This window comes from Aptenodytes patagonicus, chromosome 3, assembly GCF_965638725.1.
Source record: "Aptenodytes patagonicus chromosome 3, bAptPat1.pri.cur, whole genome shotgun sequence".
NCBI classification, from domain to species: domain Eukaryota; kingdom Metazoa; phylum Chordata; class Aves; order Sphenisciformes; family Spheniscidae; genus Aptenodytes; species Aptenodytes patagonicus.
In genome coordinates this window covers 116,706,568-116,717,695 of record NC_134951.1, presented here as the reverse complement: position 1 = coordinate 116,717,695, position 11,128 = coordinate 116,706,568, and the positions used below count along the sequence as shown (strand labels likewise).

Here is an 11,128-nt window from a genome sequence, read left to right as displayed (position 1 = left end):
TTTCCCTGACTGAGATCACATAGATGGACCACCTTAATGTGTCTGTAGTTCTTTCAGCAGGGACATGCTATGGCAGTGATATTGGAGGGAAATCAAAAGCAATGTGTGCTACAGGAGGGGGGGAAAAACAACACCCACACCCACAAAATGTGTCTCCAGCTAGATAGGGAGGGTTTCAGCTGCAACTCCGCTGCTCCAGTGTAAGGGCTGAGGTTTCAGCAGAGCTAAGCACACGAATCCTTTGCAGTTAGTTGAATGCTCAGATGGACTCTACTCAACAGTCCCACCTAGGAGCTGAACTCAACAGTTGAGTTTCATGACTGAGACCTCACTGAGCGGGTTACAGGGGAGTGTCACCAGCACACCTGGCTGAACCGGCTGTTAACGCTTTTCTTAGCCAGGCAATTTTGTCCATGTATTTGCAAGCACGCAAGCTTCGCTCAGAGTGAGCAACCTTCCATTTATACTATTCAGTTATAATGGCACGATCTCAGACAAACTGGGGATCAGGGCATAGGCTTTAGCTCTTTTTGCAAAGTAAGGATCTTCTAATTTACCTCAGATGCTTTTTTTCCATGGACTTCCCATTTATTAAAGTATTCCGTGAACTTCCCCGTTACATAGGATGACAAGTTTGTTCTTTACACAGTAGCATCACTTTATTATCCTCGCTTTCAAGGTCCCAAGCACTGACAGTTGTGCTGAATAAAGTATTAATATCATTAGAAATGCTTTAAAACCCCTGGAAGCTTTTCCCCACAAAAACCCAAGCAGATGCCTGTACAAAACTGAGGCAAATCGAGAAGATTTTTACGATTCTTGCAGAGACGCTCAGAATCTATCACTTTAGTAGTGACTATGAAGGTCCTGGCTATGACTCTGTATTTTAGGTGGGTTGCTTTTCAGCTGTTGTTTCAACATATATAGACTACAGCGTATCCTCCCCAAATGTACAGCTTTATTTTGAACACGACATGAATTTTTGGAATTTACAAATGCAACCCATTAATTGTTATGCATTTAAATTGATGTAAAACCTGTTGGGCGGCTGTGTCCATTAAGTTAAAAGACAGATGAATAACATGCGCTTGGACCAGAGTACCTTGTGGTTGCTGAGGAAGTTATCACCCCACCCTGTCGCTCCTAATATAGACACCCAAGTGCCCAGTAAAGGCTGCAGCAGCTTCTGAAGAGTCTTAAAGTGTCAGGCGGTTTCAGCGACATCAGTTATGGGCATCCCTCTCCCCTTTTATTTTAAATCCATAAATTCACACTTGATAGACCCTATAGGCTACCCTCTTGGTTGTCCTGGGTCAACAGGAGCTGGAGCAGGACTACAGGGGAAGTCCAAAAGCACAGAGACGTACTACCAGTCCCTCATCATCATCGCCACCTCCTTCCCATGTAGCATCAGTCTCACTAGGAGCCTTCTAAACTGACAGTGGTTACAGATGAAAGGCCAGGTTCATGCCTGCAGTTTTGCACTGATCTCATGAGGCAGAGACGGGCTGTCTCCCTCTTCACTGCATTGCAGTGCTCTGTTGTATTAGCGAATGGGCACTTGATCATTAAAAAGAAAAAAAAAAATACCTAAACACACACACACACACATACAAACCATAAAATACACACAGAATTGCATTTCATCATGACAGAAAATACACATCTTCAAGTCATTAAAGTGTTTTCTTTGGGTTTCTGGATTGATATTGATGTATGTTAAAAGGATGTGGTAATAATCCCCAAAGTGAGCGTGACAAGTCCAGGAACATCAGAGTTAAGGTTACACTTAAATCTAAACGTGATAAAAGTAAGTTCACAGCTTGAAGTACCTAAAACATGACCGTAAGTCTGCCCTGGAATAATGCCATTCGCTAGTAGAGAAAGTTGGAGGAAAAAGTTCTGCATCCTTTAAAAAAGGTTTCAGCTCACCTTGGATCACGCTTCCATAAATTGTTAGTGTACTGCACGGGGGGCAGAGTTAAGGTTATTTGCACATTTTACCGATACAGTGTACTCCTGTCCTTAAGACCATTGTAATTCGTTTTGCATAGAACAATGTACTAGTAGCTGCTCTTACACGGCACTTTTCACCCAAACCTCTCAAGTACGGGAGGTAACGGTTATTATCTTTACAAAATACACTGGGGAAAGGTGAACTTATTTGTCAGTGGCCACTCGGATGTGTGGTAGAGCTGAAACAGAAAACAGGTTGCCTGAATGTCATTTCAGTAAATACTCCATCCAAGAGGTGACAGCCTCTTCCAAGCTTTCCATTTTTTTTGGCCAGATAAAAAAGTCTGATGTTTGCATCATATATGGGAATATTTCTTTCAAGTTGAGGTTCTACCAACATCAAGAGAGTCCCGTTAACAAAAGCATCCCTTTCATTTCAGGGATTTCTTTCAAAATTGGTTTTAAAAAAATAATATATATGTAGTCCTACATGTAAACTTCATTCCTTTAGACCACTGTAATCCACCGTGTTACTCATCTTTGTCATCATCTTTGGAGTTCCTCTGCAGGACAGGGCTCAGTTTGTTTTGCAAAACTGCTGCAAGTTTTTTTGAGGTTTTTTTCAGGAAAGCGCTTCCGGGGTGAACATTACTAACGTGCAGGTACAGGTCCTCCTGCGTGGGGCCCGTGTAGCCGCAGTCTTCGCACACGTAAAGTTTATCTCGCCTCTGTTTGTAGGCGTATTGCTGCTGCACGCCGTGAATCTTCTTAAGGTGGGACTCCAGGGAACAGCGCTGGGTGAAGGCTTTGTTGCAAACCTCACATTTGTAAGGACGAATTCCTGCAACATTAAAAGACAGCGATTACCGTTCTGATGTGCGTTTCTTACAGCCGACTAAGGAACTGGCTAAGAGCAAAGCTCTGGCCTGTCAGCTATTGAGCAAATGCTTAGCAGCAGGGAGCTACTAGCCCAAAGAATTAACTGTCTAAATAAAACATCTTACTTTCAGGCTAGAATTTTCAGGAATGGGTTGATATATTTAGGAGTAAGAAACCTAGAAACGTTTCGAGAAGACGTAGGCAGATGCTGAGGATGACAGGTGCCCATGGGCGCTTTGGTCCTAAAGAAGAAGCCATTATCAACTCTTGCAAAACTTACTCCTTTACAGCCCTGACTTTCTGAAGTCCTGTGATTAGGTAAAACTATCGGTTTCAGCTAACCTTTCATTTTGGCTTTTATAATGAATGAAATCTTTTATCTCGGTGAGTTGTTAATTTTTCTCTTTTAGTGAGCAAAGCTCAATGAGGCTTCAGCGAACGGCAGCCCAACGTGAACGTACAGCGATCACAGTACTTCAAACGAGTGAGAGCGCTTTCACGGAATATAGATGTGATGATTGAGATTACAAGCCCAAGTTCGAAGAGAGAAGTGCATTAAGATGAAAGAAGTAGGTATGTGTGTCTCCAGAGGAGGGAGAAGGGGCTGGCTTGTGATTTGAATGCCCGAGCAGTTTCGTTCAGTACAGACAACCAACATTATAAAAATACTGAGCCGTAAAGAGCATCCATTTTACCACCACCAACAACCTCCCAGTACTTGAATGACAAATAGCTGAGGATTTATTGACGCTTGAAAAAAACCTTAAAAAGTTGTGATTTTTACTTACTAGACTAGCTCAGTAAGTTTTCAAGCAAAGACCAGCCTTAAAACTGAGGCAAGGGGTTACCTAAGCCTCTCTCTTTTCCCAATGGAAGGTGAAACGCGAGCGTGTGGAAGATTGGACCCATGGTGAGTAATAGCCAGGCAAAAAAGGGCAAAACACACATGTTCAACAGACAGTTGTAACTTTGTAGTCGCAGTGTGTTAAGTTCACCTCGCAGTCGCTGATCTTTCTGTCAGAAATCCAAACTGATTAGAAGTTCCAATAAGCAGCATCTTGACTGCATTTTTGCAAGTCTTGTAAAAAGAGGTTATCCCAGTGCACCGGCTTAAACTATCAAGACTAAAGTTTCCTAACACCTGCTGCTGTGAGACTGCTTCAGCTACATTAAACTGCAATTGGAAAGAAACCCCACATCTTCATTAGAATTCACGCACAAAAATGTATCTTTTACAAACAGTATTTTCGGTGCCGTTTCATGCTCATCTGAAGGCAATTTAAACCTTCACCGTCCTTGGTTTCTGATGCCAACAGGGCTCCACAGGCACGAGTGCGAGCACAAGAGAGGTAGTGCCAGGATGGCACAGCCCACGAGGGCTGTGGGAACCTCTTCGTTACTTAGGAATCATTTTAAAATTTGATATTACTGTGTATTAGTTACTTTTTAATGTTTAAGTCTGCTTATGCCATGAAGCTAGACTGGGATGTTTGGCTTTCTGACTCTGTCTGACACTACCCTACTGTTGCACAGTCTGGTTACAGACGCTGCACGACAATTTTCACTGGAACACCGAAATTCAGTAAAGCACACGTAGATGAGCACCCGTAGCTACAAAATAAAGCCAACACTACCACTTCCAGCTTTCCTGAACAGCAATCAACTTGAAAATAAAAAAGGCCATCGCTTTCAGAGATGCCGTATTTCAGCCTGGAAAAGTTACGTGCCAAAATGCTATCAGTACCGCTGCTGCAGCCAGCCTTCATCCCCCCCGTGACCCAAGGCACCAGGCAAATACAATGTATGTGAGTGTTCATCCTGGCTTTACACTGGGGAGGAGAAATAGTGATGCCAGATTTCTTCTAGTAAATTTGGGGACAATCTAACCATAAGATTCACATTTCCAGGACAGTGGTTTTTCACTCCTGTCCAGCACAAAGATCTTTCCTCCCTTCCAGAGTTTCGCAAAATTGGCGCCGCTCCTGCACAGTGAGTTCAACCCTACCTGCCACAGCATATATATATTTTTAGCTTCTGAACAGACACCTTCTTGGATTTAGTTTCTGAAACTCAAAGGATGAGGGGACAGGTTGCAAAATCACTTCTTTCAGGAGCACTGACTCCACACTTCAGCCATACCCCAGCGGCAGGTCCCTGCTCGCAGCCAGCAGCTTTCCTTTCCGCATGGAAGCTTTACAAACAAACCAAAACAGTCCAAAACATTGGCTCCGGCCAATGCTTTCCCATCGAAACGGGCAGCATTGTTTTTGTGAGCTCTACTGCTAAGGAACAACTCCTGCCCACCAACGTACTTGCGTCACCTCTAGCGGTGTGCCTGGTTAATGGTGTCTAAACCAAAAAAGGGACATTGCAGAGCGAGCCCAAATAATCGGAAGGTCCCGTAGGTAACGCAAATGTGGAAAGCTGGAACGTGTCCGGGAGATGTGGTGGATGCATCTTCCGGGCCCTACAGCGCAAATTCAAAGCCTCCTGAGCACAGCCAGCCTGGCCTGCCAGAAGGCGTCTTGCTTGGTGAGGACGGGGTTGATAGGTATTTAAGCCATCACTTCCACTAAGAAAAAGAAGGAAGAGAAACAAAAAGGCGGCCTTCTCCCTGTTCCAGGTTAGGATAAGCACTTCTGTGACCAGTAAGCTGGATTTGAGGCAATCGATCCAATTCGAAGAAACACAACCGCCGCTGTTTGGGGTGGGCTCAGGAACCAACCTCACTGCAGAGCAGTCATGGAACATGCATCCCTCCAGCCCAGGGGAGCGACTGGGGAGCAAGAGTGAGCAGAGAAGGGAAAGGGACGATTTTTCTTTCTTCCAGTGCCATCACGGGCTTGAATCACAGCATCCTCAGTTATGCCTGTACATCTGGTGTAGATGCAAGCAGGGAGGAGGGAACTAGCCCAGGTTAAAGGCAACTTTTTTACCCCCCCCTCAATCCAGAGTAGGATCTGCTGTCGGGAGATTTTCAACCCACTGCCCCTGATTTTGAACCCATGCTGTGACCCGCACAACAAGTGAGTGGAGATGGTTTAGGCCGGTGGCCAAACTGGAGGGCTGGACGTGCAGAGGGAAACGGCACCGAAAGGGGATTGGGGGAGCTGGTAGCCCGAAGTAGGCGGGGATGCAGCACGCAGGGTTAGCAGAAGTCAGATGTGTTGCCTAGTTTTCCTAAAGAAGCTGGAGGCATGACGTGAACCACACGCCAGTTTCTGCAGACAGTGCCAAAACCAAGCCATAACCCCATCCCGTGGGACGGCCAGCGAGGAAGGTTCGCAAAAAAACCAAGAAACTGCTGCTCGTTGCCTCTAGAGGGCAAAGCGTTTTCATCCACCGCCCGCCCATGCTCACCGGTACACGCTGGACTCGCAATAACGTGCAGTGAGTTATCCCGGGTGGGTTATCCCGGTCTCGCTGACCCACGCACAGCAGCGCACGGCCACATCTACACCGGATCTGGATGGCAGCTCATGCAGCCACACTGCTTCACAGGGATTTCACTAGTTCTCCTCAGATTTGGTTAGTCCCAGGGCTTTTATCTGTCCACACTCATGTTTTTCCCTTTCCTCCACCACATCCCCGCTGTTTTTTGCAAATGTTGTTTACCTGGGTTTTGTATTGTTGTCTTGCCGGGTTACCCTCACCCCCCATCCTTGTCCCATCTCACCCCCTCTCCCACCTCCTGCTACCCAGAGCCGCCCGCAAGCCCCCGGGGAACGTGTTCTCACCGGTATGGGTCCGGACGTGTCTTTTCAGATCAAAGGTGTCGTTGAAGCCTTTTCCACAGAAGGTGCACAAGTGTCTCTTCACCTGGCTGTGACACTTGATGTGACGGTTGAGCATCCGCTGCAAGCGAAAGCCTTTGCCACACAGCTCGCAGCTATGCACCGTAGCATCGTTACAGGTGCCGGTGGTGAACTAAGGAATGGAAGAGGCCAGGGTGAGTAGGCATCGACATGACAAAGATTAACAGAAAACAAACGAAATAAGGAGGGATGGCTTATTGTTGCATTAAAAAATACTTGGGATATATTCAAAACGAAAAGTGAAAGCATTCGGGAGATTCTAGCCGGGTGAAACCTTCACGCTTCCCTTGCAATCAGGTGGGTGACTTAACGTGCACGGTTTGGGACGGCCACAGACGTTGGACAGCTTGGCTTCAGGGGTTAAAACAAAGCCTGTGCGCAGGATACCTTCCAGAGGCAGGGACCCTCGTCCAGCCACATCCGTAAGCACACGCGCGTGGGCTCCGAGCACCTCTCCCCGGGGCCGCACGTGTGTTTGCTCCCGCACTCAGCCAATATCCTGGGTGGGGACGGGAGGCCCTCCCTGGCCTGACAAAGTCATACCCATGTGGTGCTCTCGCTAATCACACTTCCCACTGCTATGGGTCCCTCGAAAACCAGCCAGCGGTGAAAAAAAAAGGTAGGCTGGCGAGATAAACCAAGGCACATTGCGCTGACTCAGCAGAGACTGAAACAATGGCACTAATCTCCCGTTGGTCCCCCTGGCTCGTTAATTAACATCAGAGTGTCATTAGGGGTTAATCTCCTCATTCCCGCTCCTAACACCAAAAATATTGCGCCAACACCATGACCTAACTTGACTAAGGGAGACACTGATGATTCAGCTCTCGGGAAGTGTTCCTCAGAGGAGAAGGCTTAGTCTGGAAGATGCAAATACTTCACTATTATTTTAATTATTCACGGGGGAGCGGACGCACTCGCCACTAGCCGCTCAAGCCGGGGGAAAGCCAGCAGAGCAGGTGGCACCGCGTGCACAAGTCCATCAGCTCTCGTGGTGCTTTTGGGGAGTTTCTGTGGCACGCTGAGAAAACCCAACTCTGCCGAAGCGAGGTTTCACTGTGACTGTTGCTAATAGCCCAGGTTAAATTATACAAAGTAGGTTAAAGTCAAACACCAGCGGGGGAAGCTCTTCATAAAGAGGAATACGTCTGGGGTTTCTTTTTCCTGAAGAGCCAGTTATTTTTCCCGATCCCCCTCCTTTGCTTACTACTGAAGCAACGCTACCTGAAATTGTAAAGAAAGATTGAAAAAAAAAAGGCAGCTGCAAAGCCATGAGGTGCGAAACTAGAGGGGGAGCCGGCTGGGAAGTATCTGTTGGGCAACAGGCAGGACTCCACCTTATGCGGCCGCACATAAGCAGGGTGAAAACCTAGCGTTAATCATGAGACTAATAACACGGTGGCTGGAAGTCTGTCATCCCAGCAGAGACAGTGGGAATTTTTACAGCTCCATCCAGCAAAGCAACAGCCAGGGTTTAACGAGGTGTTAACTGGCCACCGGTAAACACATCTCCTCCTTCCTACCACCGGGGTGGCCTGGCTCCACCTCTGCTGAGGGGAGCCCTGGATGTTCAGAGATGGACCTGGTCCTCCACCCCATGCATTGCCACTGCGCTTTGGGAGCTCGGTCCTGGGTTCTCAGGTACCACGAGGAGCCCGTGAGCGATTTGCCTTCTCAGCCTTGGGAGGGAAATCGCCGCTCTGCTCTGCCGGCTCTGCCCAGGGGACACCCAGTCAGTACAAGCTCCTGCCCGTGCCGCAGAGAGGCTCTTCAGCAAAGTTAATGGACAGATAACTGCTTCATTTCAGCAAGCCTGCGGGTCCACCTCAAGGCGACAATGGCCTTTCACTGCTTCAGAGGAGGACCTTTTCCTAGCTGCTCTCTTGATAAGTCAAGATGGTAGGGGGATGGTGGGAAGATTCACCACAGCCCCCCCTTGGGAAAGGCTTGACTACAGCCTAGAAGGTGGCCTTTTAGGGAGGCCCCACGTTAAGGAACGAGATCCACCCACGCACCGTGGGGCATGACTCCTAGCTGCCAGGGCTGGTCCTTCCTGGCTGGGTTCAGAGCTCCTGCGGGACCCGAGCCAAGCAGGTCAGGGGCAGCGTGTCCCAGGCAGGGATAAGGGGAGGCAAAGGGCACTGGAAGATTACGGTACGTCGCTTACGAGGCTTGCCCTGCCGCTGCCATCCTACGGCCAGCCGCTCTTGCAGGCCTCCATCTCGGTGTGTGAGACGGGTGCTGCCACCTCTAGCAGAGAGAGCCCAAGGGACTGTTGTCACCCGGCATCCCCAGCCGGGCCCTGCCCTCGAAGCGGGGTCACCCCATCACCGGGGAAGAGAACGTGGGGGTGCGGGCGGTTACCTTGATTTTCGACCTGACCACGGGGCGCTTGACGGCCAGGTCCAGCAGCATCCCCCCGGCCGTGCCCAGGTCGCCGGGGGCGGGCTGGGGCGTCGGGGGGTCGCTGGGCTCCGCGTCCCGGGTCCCGCTGCTCCCGCTGCTCTCCAGGCTGCAGCTGTCCTCGTAGCCCAGCAGCACGCAGCCGATCCCGCCTGCAGCGGGGGGGGGGGATGCGATAAAGAGGGGGACGGCGGAGCCGCGGCCAGGGGAGGGGAGGCGGCGGCGGCGGGCGGAGGGCAGCGGTGGCAGCGGGCGGGAGCCGCCGAGCCCCGGTGTTTAACCTGCGGGCGGGCCGCGGGCGGCGGGGGAGGATCCCCGGCTCACGCTGCAATCGGAAACTCAAACACGAACGGTCCCAAAGTTCAAACGAGCCAGCTCCGCCGCCTTCCCGTTATACCCCGGGCAAGGGCAGGAGGAGGAGGAGGAGAGGGGGAGGCCAGGAGGACATCACCCCCCCCCGCCCCAGGTCCTTTCTTCTCCTCCCCCCGCCACCTTTCTCATGCAAACGAGGTTTCCCACCTTCCCGGACACACACACACGCACACAGAGCCCCCATGCCCGGGGGCGCCCCGGGGTGGGAGATGGTGCCAGGCATGGGGGCGGCATCGCCCGTCGGGGCCGGCGCCCGCCACCCCCGCCGCCGGGCGGGGAGGGTCCCCGAGCCCCCCCGACGTTTAGCACAGCCCTCCCCGGCCCGCCGCCCGCCCGCCCCCTCGGGGCTCCCCCGGCGCGGCAAAGCCCCCCCCCCCCCCCAACCCGCCCCCTCAGCAGCCCGCGGGGACCGGGGCGAGGGCTGGGGTCCGACGGGGACCCCCCCCTCCCTCCCTCCCTCCTTCCCTCCCGGCGGCGAGCGGTGCCGGGGGAGGGAGCCCGGCGGCGCCGTACCTGGGATGTAGGTGTCGGCTCTCTCCTCGTCGGGCAGCCCATCCCAGCTGCGCACCGCCGGCTGCGGGCTCCGGCGCTTCACCAGGAAGGCTCTGGGCATGGCGAGGGCAGGGGGCACGGCTGGGGACGGCACGGCACGGCACGGCACGGCTGGGCACGGCGCGGAGCGGAGCGGAGCGGCGGCTCACCCCGCCGCCCGCCCGCAGCCCGGCGGGGCGCGGGCGCTGCGCTGCCGTCCGCGGGGAGCGGGACCGCACGCACCGGGCAGAGCCGCCGAGGCGCGGGGAGGGGAAGGGGAGGGGAGGGGAAGGGGGGGGAGGAAAGTTTCATAAGGTGGAATAGAAAAATGCACCAGGAAACTTGGGAAGGAGCATGCGTGCTGCAAACATAACGGTGTCAACAAGTCTGCTTACCTGTCCGACCGGTTGGAGCAGCTGAGCTTTGTTCCAGCCCTTCCTAAGGCATGAATGTTTGCAAAAGAATTCAACGTCTGAAAATTAAAAAAAAAAAAAAAAAAAAAAAAAAAAGAAAATAGAGGAGGGGAGCCCCGCCGTTGCTGCCCGCCCGCCGCCCCGCTGGCGGGGACCCCGGCGGGGCCGGACCCGCTGCCCGCCCGCCGCCGCAGCGGGATGCCGGGGGTGCTCCCCACCCGCGGGTGCGGGTCCCGCCGCCCACGGGGGGCTGCGCTGAGGGGCCCCCCCGGGCAGCCCGCGGAGGGGAGGGCTCCCCAGGGCGCCGGGGAAGAGGCTGAGCTGTCCTCGGGGCAGCAGCAGGCAGAGAAAGTTGTTGCTGTTGTTATTATTTTTCTTAATGACAAGCCTTTCTTCCGTTAAAAAAAGGGCTTTATTCTGTTTCAGTCATTTATTTAAAATGAAAAACGTGTCACGGCCTCAGCCTTTTCTCTCCCCCTTGCTTTTTTTTTTATTTGCCTCTTGTCCTCTCCCCCTCCTCCCGAAGTGGAAATGAAACAAAAGAGAAGAGGACGGGGGCGGGGGGGGGGGAAGGAAGCAAAAGAAACAGAAGAAAACCCACAAAACTGCACTGAAAATTCTCTGAGCACAGCGAAGACCGTGCATGGCGTGTCCTCGGGTATTTAACAGCATTCAGGGGTGCCTTCTCCTGCCTCGCGCCTACTATTCAATCTGCTTTTTTATTAAACAGAGTGGAAACGCACTCGGTGCCTTCCTCCC

The 11,128-nt window shown here is 51.9% G+C and overlaps 1 protein-coding gene across 1 annotated transcript; it reads right to left on the bottom strand.

Moving 5' to 3' along the window:
- Window positions 1-633: 633 nt before the first annotated feature.
- On the bottom strand, window positions 634-10,090 carry OVOL2 (ovo like zinc finger 2). Its single transcript, XM_076334809.1, has 4 exons — window positions 9,939-10,090; window positions 9,015-9,205; window positions 6,573-6,762; window positions 634-2,797 (listed from the first exon to the last, which is right to left on the bottom strand). Exons 1-4 carry the CDS (start codon window positions 10,036-10,038, stop codon window positions 2,487-2,489), a joined length of 792 nt encoding a protein of 263 aa, XP_076190924.1. The 5' UTR covers window positions 10,039-10,090; the 3' UTR covers window positions 634-2,486.
- Between the last annotated feature and the right edge of the window lie 1,038 nt (window positions 10,091-11,128).

Coding starts and splice junctions, on each gene's coding strand:
- OVOL2 (XM_076334809.1), bottom strand. CDS start 10,038: ATGCCCAGAGCCTTCCTGGTGAAGCGCCGGAGCCCGCAGCCGGCGGTG. Junction 9,206..9,938: donor AGCCGACACCTACATCCCAG/GTACGGCGCCGC, acceptor CCCCCGCTGCAG/GCGGGATCGGCTGCGTGCTG. Junction 2,798..6,572: donor ACACGTCCGGACCCATACCG/GTGAGAACACGT, acceptor TTAATGTTGCAG/GAATTCGTCCTTACAAATGT.